Source organism: Sus scrofa, chromosome 4, assembly GCF_054392235.1.
Source record: "Sus scrofa isolate SSC_HxYL_T2T_F1_AM1 chromosome 4, Sscrofa_HxYL_maternal_Yorkshire_Landrace_v2.0, whole genome shotgun sequence".
NCBI classification, from domain to species: Eukaryota; Metazoa; Chordata; class Mammalia; order Artiodactyla; family Suidae; genus Sus; species Sus scrofa.
Window position 1 is genome coordinate 72423437 of NC_139386.1, and position 19541 is coordinate 72442977.

General features: G+C 38.3%; 1 protein-coding gene across 1 annotated transcript in view; it reads left to right on the forward strand.

Annotated features, from left to right (window-relative positions):
• The window catches only part of VCPIP1 (valosin containing protein interacting protein 1), a 35374-nt gene that overhangs the window by 8760 nt on the left and 7073 nt on the right, over positions 1 to 19541 (forward strand). The window contains exon 2 of the mRNA XM_003355045.5: positions 9089 to 9175. Within this exon, the coding sequence (XP_003355093.2) occupies positions 9089 to 9175 (87 nt within the window). The remainder of the gene's footprint in view (positions 1 to 9088; positions 9176 to 19541) is intronic.

The window sequence follows — 19541 nt, forward strand, 5'->3', positions numbered from 1 at the left end:
AGACTCAAAGCATAGAGAACAGACTTGTGGTTGCCAAGGGGGAATGGGGAGAGAATGGGATGGACTGGGAGCTTGGGGTAGTTTGATGTAAACTATTACATTTAGGATGGATAACAAATAAGGTCGTACTGTACAGCGCAGGGAGCTATATCCTATCTCTTGGGATAGAACATGATGGAAGATAGTATAAGAAAAAGAATATATGTGTGTGTATGACTGGGTCACTATGCTATAGAGCAGAAATTGGCCCAACATTGTAAATCAACTATAATAACAAAAATGTCAAGTTGTTTAAAAAGATAAATGTATGTTATAAATGGTGATTTTTATACTCTCATACCTTGAAGATTAGGTTAAGCGCTGATTCTGTTACTTTTTTTCTTTATATTTTTTCCTTTATAAGATAATATTATTTCTAGAAAAATAAAGAACTCAAGTCGGAGTTCCCGTCGTGGCGCAGTGGTTAACGAATCCAACTAGGAACCATGAGGTTGCGGGTTCGGTCCCTGCCTTTGCTCAGTGGGTTAATGATCCAGCGTTGCCGTGAGCTGTGGTGTAGGTTGCAGACTCAGCTTGGATCCCGCGTTTCTGTGGCTCTGGTGTAGGCCGGTGGCTACAGCTCCAATTGGACCCCTAGCCTGGGAATCTCCACATGCCGTGGGAAAAAATAATAAAAATAAAAAAAAAATAACTCAAGTATGTATAAAGTAGAATACAATAATTCTCTTTAACATTTGCACTCCCCAGGGAGAATCTGACTCTCTGTGTGTGTGTGTGTGTGTACACATTTATACACAGTTTCGTTTTGTGTACGTGTGTGTATGATAAATACATCTTTTAAAACTGATGATATCACTAATCAATACTTAAGGGACTGAGTATGAAGAGAGAAATAAGACTGCTTTCTTTTATTTTTTTCTATTTCCCAGACTCATCCATTTTTTTTTAACAAAAATGTTTTTATTACAGTATAGTTGATTTACAGTGTTGTGCCAATTTCTGCTGTACAGCAAAGTAACCTAGTCATACATATACATACATTCTTTTTCTCAAATTATCTTCCATTATGTTCTGTCACAAGAGATTGGATATAGTTCCCTGTGCTATACAGTAGAACCTAGCAAATGTAATGGTTTGCATCTATTAACTTCAAACTCCCATACCATCGCATTCCCTCCTCCTCCCGCTTGGCAACCAGAAGTCTGTTTTCCAAGGTATGCTTTTCTTAGAAATGTTTTTGACTGTTAATAAGGTAGATACATTTTTAGGTGAGAGGATCTATAGGAAGAGTGGAGAAATGGCAACAATTTTTTTTTCTTTTTTTTTTTTTTTTTTTTTTACCAGTGAATACCTTTAGGATTCTTTCTAGTAGAAACAGCTCCATGTTCGTAGTTTAAATTTTCATTTTCATCAGTTTATTTTAAGGTCATAGGTACTTGAGTTAAGAGTAGATTTTACGTATTTTGGGGGAGTTAATAATAGATTTCATATAGAAGTTAGATTTTAAAATTGACTTGCTTGCTTCATAAATTATAAAGCAAAAACTTCAAATTCCTCTATAAATATCTAAAGTTAGAAAATTGGAATGATGACCTTTTAACCCGATGATTTTATTAGTAGTAAAAATTGGAAAAACATAATGAAAATATTTACTTTTAACATACTTTAAAAAAATTAGATGTTCCCATCATGGCTCAGCAGTAACAAACCTGATTAGTATCCATGAGGACACGGCTTCAATCCCTGGCCTCTCTCAGTGGGTTAAGGATCTGATGTTGCTGTGAGCCATGGTGTAGGTCACAGATGAGGCTCAGATCTGGTGTTGCTGTGACTGTGGTATAGGCCAGCGGCTGCAGCTCCAATTTGACCCTTAGCCTAGGACCTTCTACAGACTGTGTGTGCCCACCCCCCCAAAAAAAAATTACTTCTTATTAAAGAGGAAAAAAAACAGATAACCAAAAAAAAATCTGTAATATCATTGCCATGTATAATAGCTACCATTCAGGTGTGAGAACTGATTTGAGGAAGACAGGGTGTGAACAGAGGTTATCTATGATGATGATGGTCTAAATTTTTTTCTACATTTATTACACACACATAGTATGTTCAACATAAGCATTTTATTGTTGTACTGTGAAGAAACAGTTGAGGAGTTCCCATCGTGGCTCAGTGGTTAACGAACCCGACTAGTAACCATGAGGTTGCAAGTTCAATCCCTCTCCTCAATCAAGTGGGTTAAGGATCCGGCGTTGCCATGAGCTGTGGTATAGGTTGCAGATGCGCCTCAGATCCTACATTGCTGTGGCTCTGGCGTAGGCCGGCGGCTACAGCTCCGATTTGACCCCTAGCCTGGGAACCTCCATATGCCGTGCGTGCGGTCCTCAAAAGACAAAGGACAAAAAAAAAAAAAGAAAGAAACAGTTGAATTATAAGGTAAAATGAATTGGAGACTAACAGGAAAATATGAATTAATATTTGCTAGATGCTTTGCCAAACTAGAACTATTCTCTAAGAATTTACTTTCCAATGAAATGGTAGAAAAGTAAATTCCTCCCACCCCACCCCCCTTTCAAATACAAGTTGTTTTAATGGCTGCATTTGCAGCATATGGAATTTTCCAAACTAGGGTTGAATCAGAGTTGCAGCTGCCAACCTACACCAAAGCCATAGCAGTGCTGGATTCAAGCCACATCTGTGACCTATGCCGAAGATTGTAGCAATACTGGATCCTTAACCCCCTGAATGAGGCCAGGCTTGAATCTGCATTCTCAGAGAGACAATGTCAGATCCTTATTCTGCTGAGCCACAACAGAAACTCCTCAAATGCAGTATTATTAACTACAGTCACAATGTTGTACATGACATCCCCATGACTTATTTATTTTATAATTGAAAATTTGTACCTAAAAGTCTTCACCTTTGTTTTTTGCAATGATTTTGTTTTATTAGATTCATGAAAAGGTATAGATTTTACCATTAGTTAACATTTTATCCGTAAAACATTAAATTACGGGTATCATTGTACTGTTTGTTAACTTTTTTTTTTTTTTTTTTTTTTTTTTTTTTGTCCTTTGTCTTTTTAGGGCTGCACCTGCAGCATATGGAGGTTCCTAGGCTAGGGGTCGAATTGGAGCTGCAGTCAATGGGCTATGCCACAGCCACAGCAACCTGGGACCTGAGCTGCATCTGCAACCTACACCACAGCTCACAGCAGCACTGGATCCTTAACCCACTGAGCAAGGCCAAGGATCGAACCCGCATTGTCATGGATACTAGTCAGGTTCATTAACCAGTAAGTGATGGGAATTCCTCAGTTAAGTTTTTCATAGACTTCTTTCAGGCATTATTAAAAGAAAAACACCTCATTTATGCTATCCATTGATTCATGAATGCTTAGTGCTGCGGTCTGTCCAGCACTCTGCCAGGCCCTGGGAGTGGAATGTCAAACAGGCCACTGACCTCTTCCTGACTCTGAAAAGCTTCTGGTCTAGAAGGGGAAACAAAAGTAAACTAAGTTAACCTGTAGTGTGATAAGGGCTGTGGTATTCCCAGGCACAGGAGCAGCAGGGGCGGTACCTTCCTAACCACTCCTGAAGACTCCTAGAAGTGACACCTAAATTGAATTCTAAAGAATACGTAGCAGTTATTGGCCTTTGGAGAATGGTGGCAGTTTGGTTGTGTTGCTTTGTAGAAAGGCAAGTTTGGATATGGTAAGAGATGAGAGGTAGGAGAGAGGTCAAGGAATCTTAGGGTGCCTTGAAAAAGGAGCTTAGACTTTTTGGTTTGGGGGAACCATTAAAGGTTTAACTCTAAAGGCTATGGAGGAGGGATTTGGGGAGAACAAGTTTAGAGGGAAAACCAGTAATGAGGCGATGGTAGTAATTCAGGCAGGAGATGGGCCTGAACCAGAGTAGTTGTAGAAGAGATGGAGAGAAATGCAGCGGAGGGCCATCTGAGACTGATAGGGGACCTGTGCAGTGTCACAAGCCCTGCTTTCTGATCTCCAGTCCCTTTCCTTGGTTCTATTATCAACAAACATAACTTCAGTGGAAGTATGTATATACCAAAGGAAATAATTGGCCCATTTTTTTTCTTCCAACCAGTTGTTGATCCCATGGATATCTATACAAAAAGTATGGCTAAGAGTTCCCTGACAGCCTAGTGGGTTAAGGACCTGATGTGGTCACTACTGTGGCCAGGGTTTGATTCCTGGTTCGGAAACTCCTTGCATGTCTTGGTTGTGGCCAAAAAATAAGAAGAAGAAAGAAAAAGAGTGGATAATTCTGCCAAATTTGTTATAACATGATTTGATCTCTAGTAGAGGTTTAGTGTCAGTGGAAAAGGGTATAAGCTGTGGAAGATACACAGGATTCAAATCCAGGCTTTGCCATTTACTAGCTATTTGGTCTTGAGAGAATTGTTTAAACTCTCTGGGCTTTTTTCCTTTTCTGCAAAATAGGGCTCAGCTGTGAGGAGTAATTGAAACTATAAAATGCCTGCTCAGAGCTGGGTAGATAATAGAGATTTAGATGGTTATCTATCCCTTAAGGCAATAGAGCATAGATACTCACTCAATGAGGTCATACAGGTCTGAAGAGGGCAAAAATTAGTTCTTGGGGGAAGGTAAACTAAATCTTCCTCTATTTAATGAATCAAGTGCAGATATACATATATAGTACATAAACAGATAAACACTATATCTGTATTATTCAAATGTCATGGGGGAGGCAGATTAGGAAAATAATGCTTAAAAGGAATCCTTAGGAGGAGATGATGAAAACAAGATTGATACACACTTCGAGTTCTTACTTTTTGGAGTTATGCCTGCTTAAATAATGAATAGTCAGGTATGTGAAGTACTAAGAAACGTTTTTCTTACTAATATTTAGGTGGTCAGTTCTGAGGAGTTTACTATTTTTGCACCGGTTTTAGATTTTGACCCAAAAAATTAAGTGTTACTGTATAATTTTTTTATATTCTAGAGTATTTGATAAATAATATCCTAGTGTATTTCACTAAATACTAAGTACATTTATTTATTTATTTATTTTGTCTTTTTGCTATTTCTTTGGGCCGCTCCCGCGGCATATGGAGGTTCCCAGGCTAGGGGTCCAGTCGGAGCTGTAGCCACTGGCCTACTCCAGAGCCACAGCAACGCGGGATCCGAGCCGCGTCTGCAACCTTCATCACAGCTCACGGCAACACTGGATCGTCAACCCACTGAGCAAGGGCAGGGACCGAACCCGCAACCTCATGGTTCCTAGTCAGATTCGTTAACCACTGCGCCACGATGGGAACTCCCTAAGTACATTTAATACAACATTGATAATAACCAAATGAAAGGTTATCACTGTAGACATAATTTATCCAAATAAAGTTTAATGATAAATTCAATGATCAAAACTTCTACCAGAAGTTACTAAATTCTATACTTAGGGGTTCTTATATTCAAATTTTGAAATTTAACCTCTGTGTCTACCCTTAAATATTGCCATTTTCTAGTAGTACTGTATCATTAGTGAGTGAAATGTTTATGTGGAAGTGTGTTCTGGTTAACTGAAACTTTAAGTGCCCAGGCTTTTTATATCTATATACTTTAAACTGATACACTGAGCAACTTCAGCCAACTGCCATGCAGATTCCTATTCCTGTTTATGGAAGTGGGAGGGGTTAGAGCTCTGAGAGATTGTAGGTACATAGCAATTAATTCACATCATCAGTAACCTCTGTTCAAAGCTCAGGTCTAACATACAGTCTTTTAGCAGGAAAGATAAACATTAACCTTTCTTTGTTAAAATTAAAAAATTCTGATTATAAAAGTAGTACATATACATTATCAGATGAGAAAATAATGAAAATGTAAAGAAACAAAAATAAGTATTTCACAAACCAAAAATAAATTTTGTGTTCCTTCCATTCTTTATTAACTTCTTAAACAGTGATTATCATTCTTTTTATTTGAAACTTCCTATTGATGATAGGCACTGTCAAAGGAAGTTCTTGAAAAAAAATGGTGGTTTGCTTGTGGCTATTTTGTGGACTTCTAATGTTTATTCTAAATCTTGTCAACAGGTCATTTCCCCCCCTACATTTCTATTTTAAAAAGTCAATTTTGGGAGTTCCCGTCATGGCACAATGGAAACGAATCCTACTAGGAACCGTGAGGTTGTGGGTTTGATCCCTGGCCTTGCTCAGTGGGTTAAGGATCTGGCATTGCTGTGAGCTGTGGTGTAGGCCTGTAGCTGTAGCTCCAATTAGACCCCTAGCCTGGGAAAGTCAACTTTGAAACAAGATACAACATTAATTACTTACATTCAATCTACCTATTTAATTTTTCTCCCTAGCCATTTCCATGTGTTTTTATTAGTTTTAACATAAATAGAGAATATATTCTTATATTCTACTTAAAAAACATAAAAATCTTTCTATAACCTTTTCTGTTGTTCTAGTCCAGGGTTGAAAACTAGTTTACTTTGAACTGGATTGAGTCTTCATAAATATTTTGTTTAATATGCCCGGTATTGGCTCGTGTAGTTTTATTTATTTACTTTTTTAATAATGATTTTTATTTTTTTCCGTTATAGCTGGTGTTCTGTCAGTTTTCTGCTGTACAGCACAGTGATCCAGCTACGTATACATGCACACATTCTTTTTTTCTCACATTATCATACTCTATCATAAGTGACTAGATATAGTTCCCAGTGCTATATAGCAGGATCTCATTGCTTATCCATTCCAAAGGCAATAGTTTGCATTTATTAACCTCAAATTCCAAAATCATTACTAAAAAAAATCATTATGGGAGTTCCCGTCGTGGCTCAGTGGTTAGCGAATCTGACTAGGAACCATGAGGTTGTAGGTTTGATCCCTGGCCTCGCTTAGTGGGTTAAGGATCCAGCGTTGCCATGAGCTGTGGTGTAGGTCACAGACGCATCTCGGATCCCGCATTGCTGTGTCTCTGGCATAGGCCACTGGCTACAGCTCCAATTGGACCCCTAACCTGGGAACCTCCCTCCATATGCCACAGGTGCAGCCCTAGAAAAGACAAAAAGACCAAAAAACAAAAACAAAACCATTATTAAAAACAAACAAACAAATTCCCAATCCATCCCACTCCCTCCCGCTCTCCCTTGGCAACCACAAGTGTGTTCTCCGTGTCCATGAGTTTCTTCTCTGTGGAAAGGTTCATTTGTGCCATATATTAGATTCTAGATATAAATGATGTCATAATCTATTTGTCTTTCTCTTTCTGACTTACTTCACTTAGTGTGAGAGTCTCTAGTTCCATCCATGTTGCTGTAAATGGCATTATTTTGTTCTTTTTTATGGCCGAGTAGTATTGCATTGTGTATATATATAGCACATCTTCTTAATCCATTCATCTGTCACTGGACATTTAAGTTGTTTCCGTGTCTTGGCTATTGTGAATGATGCTTCAGTGAACATGTGGGTGCATGTGTCTTTTTCTTTTTTCTTTTTTTTTTTTTTTTTTTGTCTTTTGTCTTTTTGTTGTTGTTGTTGTTGTTGCTATTTCTTGGGCCGCTCCCGCGGCATATGGAGGTTCCCAAGGCTAGGGGTCGAATCGGAGCTGCAGCCACCAGCCTACGCCAGAGCCACAGCAACGCGGGATCCGAGCCGCGTCTGCAACCTACACCACAGCTCACGGCAACGCCGGATCGTTAACCCACTGAGCAAGGGCAGGGACCGAACCCACAACCTCATGGTTCCTAGTCGGATTCGTTAACCACTGCGCCACGACGGGAACTCCCATGTGTCTTTTTCAAGGAAAGTTTTGTCTGGGTATATGTCCAAGAGGGGGATTACTGGGTCATATGGTAGTTCTGTGTTTACTGAGGTACCTCCTTACTGTTTTCCATAGTGGTTGTACCAATTTACATTTCCACCAACAGTGCAGGAGGGTTCCCTTTTCTCCGCATCCTCTCTAGCATTTGTTCTTTGTGGACTTATTAATGAAGGCCATTCTGGTGTGAGGTGGTACCTCATAGTAGTTTTGATTTGCATTTCTCTAATAATCAGTGATGTTGAGCATTTTTTCATGTGCTTGTTGGCCATCTGTATATCTTCTTTGGAGAAATGTCAATTCAGGTCTTTTGCCCATTTTTCAGTTGGATTGTTGGCTTTTTTGTTGTTGGGTTATATAAATTATAATTTTAGAGATTAAGCCCTTGTCAGCTGCATCATTTGAAACTATTTTCTCCCATTTTGTAAGTTGTCTTTTTGTTTTTTTTATTGTTTCCTTTGCTGTGCAAAAGCTTGTCAGTTTGATTAGGCCCCATTGGTTTATTTTTTTGCTTTTATTTCTGTTGCTTCGGGAGACTGACCTGAGAAAACATTTGTAAGGCTGATATCAGAAAATGTTTTGCCTATGTTCTCTTCTAGGAGTTTGCTGGTGTCTTGTCTTATATTTAAGTCTTTAAACCATTTTGAGTTTTTTTTGGTGCAGATTCATGCAGTTTTAAAGACATTTTTTTAATTAGTTCTTAGTTTAAAAATTGGGGAGTTCCCATTGTGGCTCAGTGGGTTAAGAACCTGACTAGTATCCATGAGGATGCAAGTTCAGTCCCTGGCCTCTCTCAGTGGGTTAAGGATCTGGTGTTACCACAAGTGCAGCATAGGTCACAGATGTGGCTCAGATCTGGCATGGCTGTGGCTATGGCTGTGGCATAGGTTGGCAGCTGCAGCTCTAATTCAACCCCTAGCCTGGGAACTTCCATATGCTGCAGGTGTGGTCCTAAAAAGAAAAAAGAAAAAAAAAAATGGGAGAATTGACATTAAAAACCTGGGTTTCTGCTTCTCTTGAAATCCCGTTTGGTCTTGAAACATGGGGGCTATACTCTTCTATGACAGCACCTGGCAATGGTGACTCCCTTTAGATGGGCCATGCATTTTCTTGTGTGCTGTAGTTCCTCATTCCATATCACTCCCTATAGGTTGTATTATACCAGACTGCATCATTCACTTAGGAGATCTGCTTTACAGTCTCTCTGGAGGCTAGTCTGTATTAAAGCAAGCCTAGGTTGAACTCTCTTATTTGCTGCTAATACTATTATCTGTTTTTATTTTACAGGAGAAGATGTATGGTCTTATGCAAAGGGGCTTCCGCACATGTTCCAGCAGGGTGGTGTATTCTACAATATTATGAAGAAAACCATGGGTATAGTTACTTTCTGATTTTATTATTAGATAGTCTCTCCACTCAAGATATTATATTAACAAAGTTCGGATGATATTCTTTTAAAACTATTTCCAATGTTAATTTTAGGTATATATCCTTCTTTACCAATCTGCTTAGTTAAAATGGATTATCGTCCTGATATAGTTGGCTGTGTTTTCTGCTATAGTATTACTGAAAATCTCCTATCACTTCCTTTCTCCTATTTTCTCATTTAAAAATATATATATGGAAAGTTCCCTTGTGGTGCAGCAGATTAAGGGTCTGGCATTGCTGCCACTGTGGCACAGGCCACAGCTGTGGTGAAGCTTTGATACCTGGTGTGAGAATTTCCACATGCCACGGGTGCAGGGAAAAAAAAAAAAAAAGCTGTGTATTTGATACATAGCTAAAGACAGATTGTGAAATTAGAGGCCAATTTGTAATGCTAATTTTGTCCCAGAACCAGGTAATGCATTGTTTTTGTTATTGTTGTGTTTTGACTATTACTACATATTCAGTGTTTTCTGGATTCTAGGAAACAGCTCACTTCACATTTAACTTCTTTTCACATTGTGTACACATTGTTTATAAAGATATGTGCAAGCTGGAGTTCCCGGTGTAGTACAGTGGAAACAAATCTGACTAGTAACCATGAGGTTTCAGGTTCAATCCCTGGCCTTGCTCAGTGGGTTGAGGATCCGGTGTTACCATGAGCTGTGGTGTAGGTCGCAGATGTGGCTCAGATCCCATGTTGCTGTGGCTATGTTGTAGGCTGGTAGCTGTAGCTCGAATTAGACCCCTAGCCTGGGAACCTCCATATGCCTCGGGTTCAGACCTAAAAAGACAAAAGACAGAAAAATAAATTAATTAATTAAAAATAAAAAATAAAGATATGTTCAAGTGTGTAATTATCTTCAGAGTTTTAAGGTCTTAGGTGAGAAGTTACCAGTATGTATGTTCAGACCCCATACATTTTTCAAAGATTTCATGTGATTGCATTTGGCCCCAGACACTATCATTCTTGCTTATCTCACTTTTTCACCTACTTGATCTCTGTAGACATTAAGTGCATAATCTCTCTTTTACATGTTTTTCTTTCTCATGCATTTTTTTTCTTTTATTAAAAAAAATCAAGGAGTTCCCGTTGTGGCTCAGTGGTTAACAAATCCGACTAGAAACCATGAGGTTGCGGGCTCGATCCCTGGCCTTGCTCATTGGGTTAAGGATCTGGTGTTGCTGTGAGCTGTGGTGTAGGTCACAGACATGGCTTGGATCCCCAGTTGCTATGGCTCTGGTGTAGGCCAGCGGCTGCAGCTCTGATTAGACCCCTAGCCTGGGAACCTCCATGTGCCGTGGGTGCAGCCCTAGAAAAGACAAAATGACAAAAAGACAAAAAAAAAAAAAAATCAAAACCAAAGAGTTCCCATTATATTTCAGCAGAAATTAATTTGGCTAGTATTCATGAGGATGTGGGTTCAATCCCTGGACTTGCTCAGTGGGTTAAGGATCTCTCATTGTTGAGAGCTGTGGTGTAGGTTGCAGACATGGCTCAGATCTGGCGTTACTGTGGCTCTGGTGTCGGCCGGCACTTGCAGCTCCAATTCAACCCCTAGCCTGGAAACTTCCATATGCCACAAGTACAGCCCTAAAAAAGGCAAAAAACAAAAAACAAAAAAAAAAACAAAACCTCACAACTCAACTTGATTCTTGTAGAGATATTAAAACATATAAAAGTACCAAGAATAATGTAATGAACCTCTATTTACCTACTACCCAGGTTCAATAATTATTAGTGTATTTCTACCCACCCCCCTTCAGATGGAGTATTTTAAAATAAATCTTAGATATAATTTCATCCGCAAGTACTTTAGTATATATTTCTAAAAGTAAGAACTCTGTTCTTTTTTTAAAATAACCATAATACAATACCATTATCACATGTAAAAAGTTTGAATAATAATTTTTAAAATATTGCAAAGTATCTAGTAACTGTTCAAATTTCCTTGACTTTTGATTGCCTCAAAAAAATTTTTTTTGATTTATTCAGTCAGAGACCAAAGAATGATCAGCTGGCCAGTTGGCTTGCTTCTTTCTTTCCTTCCCTTCCTAAGTTAGGATTATCGAAGCATAATTTGCATATAGTAAAATTCTCCTTTTTTAGGTATACAGGTTGGTGAATTTTGACGCATATTTACAGTCATGTAATCACTACCACAATCAAGAAATAGAATATTTTCATCCTTCCAAAAGTTGTCTTGTGCCCCCTTCTAGTTAATCCCTTACCTCTACCCCCAGGCCCTGGCAACCACTGATTTGATTTCTTTCCCTATGTTTTCCTTTATGATATGACCTTATAAAGGGAACCATATAGTTTAACCTTTTGTGCCTAGCTTCTCTGATTGAGCACATGACTGCTTGTGGGCCAAATCAGGCTCACTGCCTGTAGTTTAGGGTTTTATCAGAACAGTGCCACTCATGGATTACACATTATCTGTGGCTGCTTTTGGAGAGCAATGGCAGAATTGAATAGTTGTGACAGAGACTATATGGTCTGCAAAATGTAAAGTACCTAGCATATTGCCCTTTTACAGAAAAATTTTGTCAATTTCTGCTTTAGCTAAATGCTTTTGAAATTCATCTTTCTGGTTGCATGCATTAGTAGTTTATTCGTTTTTTTTATTGCTGAATAGTATTCCATTGTATGGATTCACATTTTTTAAATTCCACAATCAATTAAAGGACATTAAATTTGTTTTTAGTTTTTGGCTATTATGAATAAAGCCACTAAAAACATTTGTGTACAGGTCCTTGTGTGGACATAATTTCACTTCTCTGGTAAATAAATACCTAGGAGTGGGATTGTTGAGTCATGTGCCAACTAAGTATATGCTCATCTTTATAAGAAACCATTTCCTCAAGTGGCTGGACCATTTTGTATATACCTCTGGCATGTAGTAGTATCAGTTTTTGTTTTTACAACCTTTCTGATATTAATATTACTATCTCATAGTGGTTTTAATTTTCATTCCTCTAACAATGGATGATGTTGAGCATCTTTTCATGTGCTTATTTGCTATCTTATTTTATTTTTTGACCCATTTTTAAATTGGTTTGAGGAGTTCCTGTCATGGCTCAGTGGAAATGAACCTGACTAGTATCCCTGAGGACACAGGTTCAATCCCTAGCCTCACTCAGTGGGTTAAGGATCTGGTGTTGCCATGAGCTGTGGTGTAGGTTGCAAATGCGGCTGAGATCTGGCGCTGCTGTGACTGGTGTAGGACAGCAGCTGTAGCTCCGATTAGACCCTTAGCCTGGGAACCTCCATGTGCTGTGGATATGGCCCTAATAATTAAATTGGTTTGAATTTTTTTAAATTGAGTTTTGACAGTTCTTTATATTTTCTGGGCAAACACATCACTTGTCAGGCAAGTGTCTTGCACATATTTTCTCCCAGTTTGTAACTTGTCTTTTCATTCTCTCCACGTTATCTTTTGAAGACCAGAGATTTCTAATTTTGATAACCAATTTAAGTCTTTTCTTTTATGATTCACACTTTTTGTATGTTATCCAAGAAATCTTTGCCTAGTCCAAAGTAACAAAAAATTTTTTTCTGTGTTTTTTTTCTAGGAGTTTTATGGTGTTAGGTTTTATATTTAGGTGTATGATCCATTTTGAGGGTTTTTTGGTGTTTTTTGTTTGTTTGTTTTTTTGTTTGTTTGTTTTTTGTCTTTTTGCCTTTTCTAGGGCCACTGCCAAGGCATATGGAGGTTCCCAGGCTAGGGGTCTAATCAGAGCTGTAGCCGCTGGCCTATGCCACAGCCACAGCAATGCCAGATCCGATCTGCGTCTGCGACCTACACCACAGCTCATGGCAATGTTGGATCCTTAACCCACTGAGCAAGGCCAGGGATCAAACCCACAACTTCATGGCTCCTAGTCAGATTCATTAACCACTGAGCCACGACGGGAACTCCGAGTTTTTTTTTTATATGTTGTAAGGTATGAGTCAAGGTTTATTTTTTTTTTTTTTAATGTGTGTGCATGGATATCCAATTGTGCCAGCACCATTTGTTGGAAAAGCTATACTTTTTCATTGAATTACTTTGGCACCTTTATCAAAAATCAATTGACCATGAATTATATACTTGAAGAAAAGACTTATATCTAGGAGTTCTCATGGTGCAGCAGGCTCAGCAGCATCTTGGGGGTGGTGGGACACAGGTTTGATCCCCAGACTGCTATGGTGGGTTTAGGATCTTGTGTTGCCACAGCTGCGGCTTAAGTTGCAACTACGGCTCAGATCTGATCCCTGGCCTGGGAACTCCATATGCCGTGGGGTAGCCATAAAAGAAAAAAAAAAAAAAGTGAATTATATGCAGAATATACATCAGTATGGTTATTTTTAAAAAATCAGTTGACCCTATTCACGTGGGTCTTTCTAGAATCTCTTTTCTGTGTTATTGATCTATATGTCTTTTTACCATTGCCACAGTGTTTTTTTTCTGTGTGGGGGTTTTTTGTTTGTTTTGTTTTTTTGCTTTCAAGGGCCACACCTCCTGCATATGGAAATTCCCAGAGTAGAGATTAAATCAGAGCTGCAGCTGCTGGCCTACACCACAGCCATAGCAGTGTGGGATCCAAGCCACATCTTTGACCTATACCACAGCTCATGACAGTGCCGAATCTTTAACCCATGGAGCAAGGCCAGGGACTGAACCCTCTTCCTCATGGACACTAGTCAGTTTGGTTACTGTTGAGCCACAATGGAACTCTGTCCACTTTTACTCTTTTTCAAAATTGTTTTGGGTATTCTAGGTACTTTGCTTATCCAGATAAATTTTAGAATCAACTTGTCAATTTCTCCAACAAGTCTGCTGGAATTTTTATTGTCATTGTGTTGAATATGTAGAACAAAGTAAGGACAATTGATATTTTGACAACATCAAATCTCTGATTAATGAAAATGTTATTTCATTTATATAAGTCTTCTTTAATTTTACTCATCAAAATTTTATAATTTTTAGGGAGTTCCTCTTGTGGCCCAATGGTAACGAACCTGATTAGTATCCATGAGGATTCGGGTTCAATCCCTGGCCTCGCTCAGTGGGTTAAGGATCCTTAAGGATCCCACATTGCCGCGAGCTGGGTCTGGCGTTGCTGTGGCTGTGGTGTAGGCCAGCAGCTGCAGCTCCAGTTAGATTCCTAGCTTGGGAACTACCATATGCCATTGCTGCAGCCCTAAAAAGACCAAAAAAAATTTTTTTAATGATTTTTAGCATGTAATTCTTGCACATCCAGTTAGATTTATTTGTACCTAATATTTCATGTTTTGGGGATGCTATTGTAAAATATGCTTTTTAAAAAATTTCAGTTTCCTGTTGCTCGTTGCCAGTGCATGGAAATAAGATTGGTTTTTATGCATTAACCCTGTATCCTGTGAACTGGCTAAACACATGTTAAGTTCTAGTAGCTTTTTAGCAGATTCTTTGGGATTGTCTATGTAGATCATCATGTTTTTTGCAAATAAGAGACTGTTTAATTTCTTCCGTGTCAATCTATATACGTTTCATTTCTTTCCTCTTGCTTTATTGTACTGAATATAAATTCATTGTTGAATAGATATTGTGAGTAGACATTCTTGGAGTTCCCGTGGTGGCTTAGCAGTTAACGAACCTGACTAGCATCCATCAGGACATGGGTTTGATCCCTGGCCTTGCTCAATGGGTTAAGGATCCAGTGTTGCTGTGAGCTGTGATATAGGTCGCAGACACAGCTCGGATCCTGCATTGCTGTGGCTGTGGTGTAGGCTGGTGGCTATGGCTCTGATTGGACCTCTCGCCTAGGAACCTCCATACGCCATGGGTGCAGCCCTAAAAAGCCAAAAAAGAAAAAAGGTTGAGAGTAGACATTCTTGCCTTATTCCTGGCCTAGGGGGGAAAACATATTAAACCTATAGATTTTTCAGAAATTCCCTTAACCTGGTTGAGGACATTCCCTTCTATTACTAGTTTTTTGATGGCTTTATAGTATTGCGAATGGATATTGAATTTTATCAGGTTCTCTTTTCCTGCATTTCTTGAAATGATCTTATAAGGTTTTTTCTCTTTAGTTGATAGCGTGAGTTACATCTATTGATTTTAAAATGTTTAAACATCACCTGCTAGATTCTAATTACTAGTATTTGTTGAGTGCTTTTGAGAACGTATTCATGAGGCATAATGGTATTCAGTTTTCTTGTAATGACTATTTGATCAGAGTAATGTTGGCTTCATAAAATAGAGTCGGGAAGCATTCATTCTTCTATTTTCTGGTAGATTTTGTAATAGCTTTTTTGTAGTGGGGGAACGAAGGGGAAAAAAATTAGCTTTATTGCTTTGCCAGGAAGGAGGCCACAGCAGGCCTTAAAGACTGTGCTCCCCTTTGAGAGATAATAGGAGGTGGTCTTACAGTTTTGGGGTGGAAAACAGGGTTGCAGATAAGAATCAGGGTAGAGATGCAAGCTTGCTGCTTTCTTCATAGCTGATGTTTAGTGGTCCCAGGACTGGTTCTGACAGTTCTTCTTTCTGGAATGAAGAATGCTCTGAAATAGCTTTGATGTTATTTCTTTCTTTGATATTTGGTAGGATTCATTAGTGAAGCTGTCTGGGCTTGGAGTTTTCTTTTTTGGATGGTTTTTAGCCATGAATTTAGAGTCCTCTTAACATTATCCTTTTCTTCTTGAGTAAGCTTTGTTAGTTTTGCTTTGCAAGAAATCTGTCCATTTCATCTAATGCCTGCAAAGGCTATACCTCTGTCATTTCTGATGTTGGCAGTTTGTGCCTTTCTTGTTTTGCTGAACAGCCTAGCTAATAGTTTTTTAGTTCTATTGATCTTTTAAAAACAAAACAAAACAAAAACAAAAACAAAAACCAGCTTTGGTTTCATAAGTTTTTCTCTGTTGTTTTCCTGATATCAGTTTCATTGGTTTCTGCTATTACTTTACTTTTTTCTTCCCTATGCTTGCTTTGGGTTTAATTTGTACTTTCTTTATAGTTTCATTAAGTAAAAGCTTAGATTATTGATTATAAATTTTTGTCTTTTTTTTTTGCTTTTGCTTTTTAGGGCTGCACCTGTGGCATATGGAAGTTCTCAAGCTATGGGTCAAATTAGAGCTACAGCTGCTGGCCTACACCACAGCCACAGCAACATGGAATCCAAGCCAAGTCTGCAACCTACACCACAGCCATGGCAATGCCAGATCCTTAACCCACTGAGCAAGCCAGGGATTGATTCCACATCTCATGGATCCTAGTTGGGTTCATTAACCACTGAGCCACAAAGATAACTCCCTTTTGCTTTCTAATATAAGCATTTAAAGCTATAAATTTCCCTGTGAGCATCCTCCTTCTTTTGCATCTTTTTTTTAACTTTCCATATTTTACTTCATTCTCCCTTCTGAAATACATTGATACTAGTTCATTGTTTTTTAAAGTTATTTAATTAGGATTGATTATAGGGCTCCCAGTAATTGGACTAAGTATTCACTGTCTTTCATAGAACTGGAAAATAACTTCCCTCAGTTTTTTGTGTGCGGGAGGGTTGTGGTAGAAGGTGTGCAGATGACTCTTTTGATTATTTTCTAAATAATTTTGTGTTTCTGGTTTGAAATTATTTTTAAAATGTTAGCTGTGATGCCAAGACAGTTTAATGGGAGAGAGAATAGTTTCTTTAGTAAATGATACTGGGACAATGGGGTATCTACATAGAAAAGAATAAAATTTGGAGTTCCCGTCGTGGCGCAGTGGTTAACGAATCCAACTAGGAACCATGAGGTTGCAGGTTCGGTCTCTGCCCTTGCTCAGTGGGTTAACGATCCAGCGTTGCTGTGAGCTGTGGTGTAGGTTGCAGACACGGCTCGGATCCTGCATTGCTGTGGCTCTGGGGTAAGCCGGTGGCTACAGCTCCGATTTGACCCCTGGCCTGGGAACCTCCATATGCCGCTGGAGCGGCCCAAGAAATAGCAAAAAGACAAAAAAAAAAAAGAATAAAATTTGACCTCTACCTTATGGTAGAGTAAAAAGACAAACAGTCCAATTTAAAAATGGGCAAAGGATCTGCATAGACATTATCCAAAGAAAATGTATAAATGTCAGTAAGCACATGAACCAATGCTCAACATCAATAACCATCTATAAAGGTGAATCAAAGCAAATATGAGATAGTACTTCATACTCATTGGTAGTAGGATGGCTAAAATCAAAAAGACAAATAATAAGAACTGTAGCAAGGAAACCCTTGTGGGAATGTAAATAGTGCAGCTGCTTGGAGAAAAAGTCTGGTAGTTCTTAAGAAGATTTAAGATTCAGTTACTATACAGCCCAGCAATTTCACTCTTAGGTGTATATCCAAGAGAAATGAAAACACGTCTACGTAAAACTTGTACACAAATGTTCATAATACCATTATTCATAATAGCAAAAGTGGAAACAATGCAGATGTCTGTCAACTGATTAGATAAATAAGATGTGATATATCCATACAATGGAATATTACTTGGCAATAAAATGGAGTGAAATACTGGTACAGACTATGTAATGGATAAACCTTGAAAATATTACACTACATGAAACAAGCCAAAAGCAAAAGACCATGTATTGTATGATTTAACTTACATGAAATGTCATATAGATGACAGAGTGGGCACACATCTAGAGAGACAGAGAGTGAATCAGGTTTGGGGGCAGTGGCGGGGAGGAAATGTGAGTGACTGCTAATGAGCTCAGAGCATCTGTTTGGGAGTGAAGGAGATGTTCTAAAATGATTGTGGTAGTGGTTGCACAGCTCTGAATATACTATAAAAAAGATTCAGCTATACACTTAAAATGGGCAAATTGTATGTGAATTATATCTTAATAGAGCCATTATATTTTTTAAATGTTAACCTGTGGTATTTCTTATTAGGCAGTATGTTAGAGCTCTGGAGTTAGAACATCTGAGATTAAATTTTGGTTCTACTACTTATTCCTGTGTGACTTCTAAATCTCAGTTTCTTTATTTGTAAAGTAGATATGATAATCTCAGGTGTTGTTGTTAGAATCAAATGAGATTGTGCACACACAAGCAGTTATCAAAGGGCCTGGTACCTAATAAATATTTAGCTAATGTTTGTTATTAGAATTCCAGCTGTTATTAGCATAGTTCTTTAAAAATTTTTTTGATCATATCACAGCCATTTGAAATGGTTCACCTCAGAAAATTATTTTACCTTTCAAAATATAATTTCTTGTATGTTTGTGGTAAAATATTATCTATAGTTTTAGGCCAGATTCATGTGGAAAATCATTATCATCACCCTCTGGTCAAAGAATCATAGCATAACAAGCCCTCCTCACCCCCAGACATATACCCATGCCCTCCAAAAGTTGAAAAAGAACACACTTTTCTTTGTTCAAATCCACCCTAACAAATAGATGGTTATATCTACATTTGAAAAGAAATATTGCCCAATATAAATAACAGACTATTAATATTCCTGTTGTTTATGTTTGGAAAAGTAATTTGCTTAAAATGTTATAAGTTTCCTTGCAAGTCTTTATTCGGAGATAAATGCAAGTTTGGTTTTAACACCTGTATAAATAACTTTACAATGTTCAATTATGCTTATGTTTGAACTTTATAAAAATGGAGTTACGCTGGATACTTTCTCTTGATTTGTTTCTTTTATGCAGTTCTTTTTCAGATTCATATGTTTTCTTTCTTTCTTTCTTTCTTTTTTTTTTTTTTTTTTTTTGTCTTTTCTAGGGCAGCACCCATGGCCTATGGAGGTTCCCAGGCTAGGGGTCAAATCGGAGCTGTAGCTGCCGGTCTACACCACAACCACAGCAATGCCAGATCCAAGCTGCATCTGCGACCTACACCACAACTCATAGCAGTGCCGGATCCTTAACCTACTAAGTGAGGCCAGGGATCAAACCCGCATCCTCTCAGATACCAGTTGGGTTCATCACTGCTGAGCCACAGTGGGAACTTCTGATTTTAATTTTTGTATGTCTGTTTTTGTCAGTTACCTCTGCCAAAAATTTTGTGACAGGAGGAAATTCGTGTTGGATTTTTACTTGTCACTGAAATGAATGTTTATTTGAAATTACTGTATGTTATTTACTCATTTGAAGTTTCGTTTTTTTCCTCTGGTTATTTGAAATATTCACAGTAAGATATTTTAGAACTACTGCATGGCTTTTTCCAGAGGAGGAAGGAACTATTCTTAATAACCTGCAAAACTGGAGAGAGGCCACCTGAATGCCCCAGAGCATTCCAGAGTTCACTCATCCTTCCTTTCTCTGAGTTTCTATAGCACTTAGTAACATCCTCATTCACTTCTAACTAA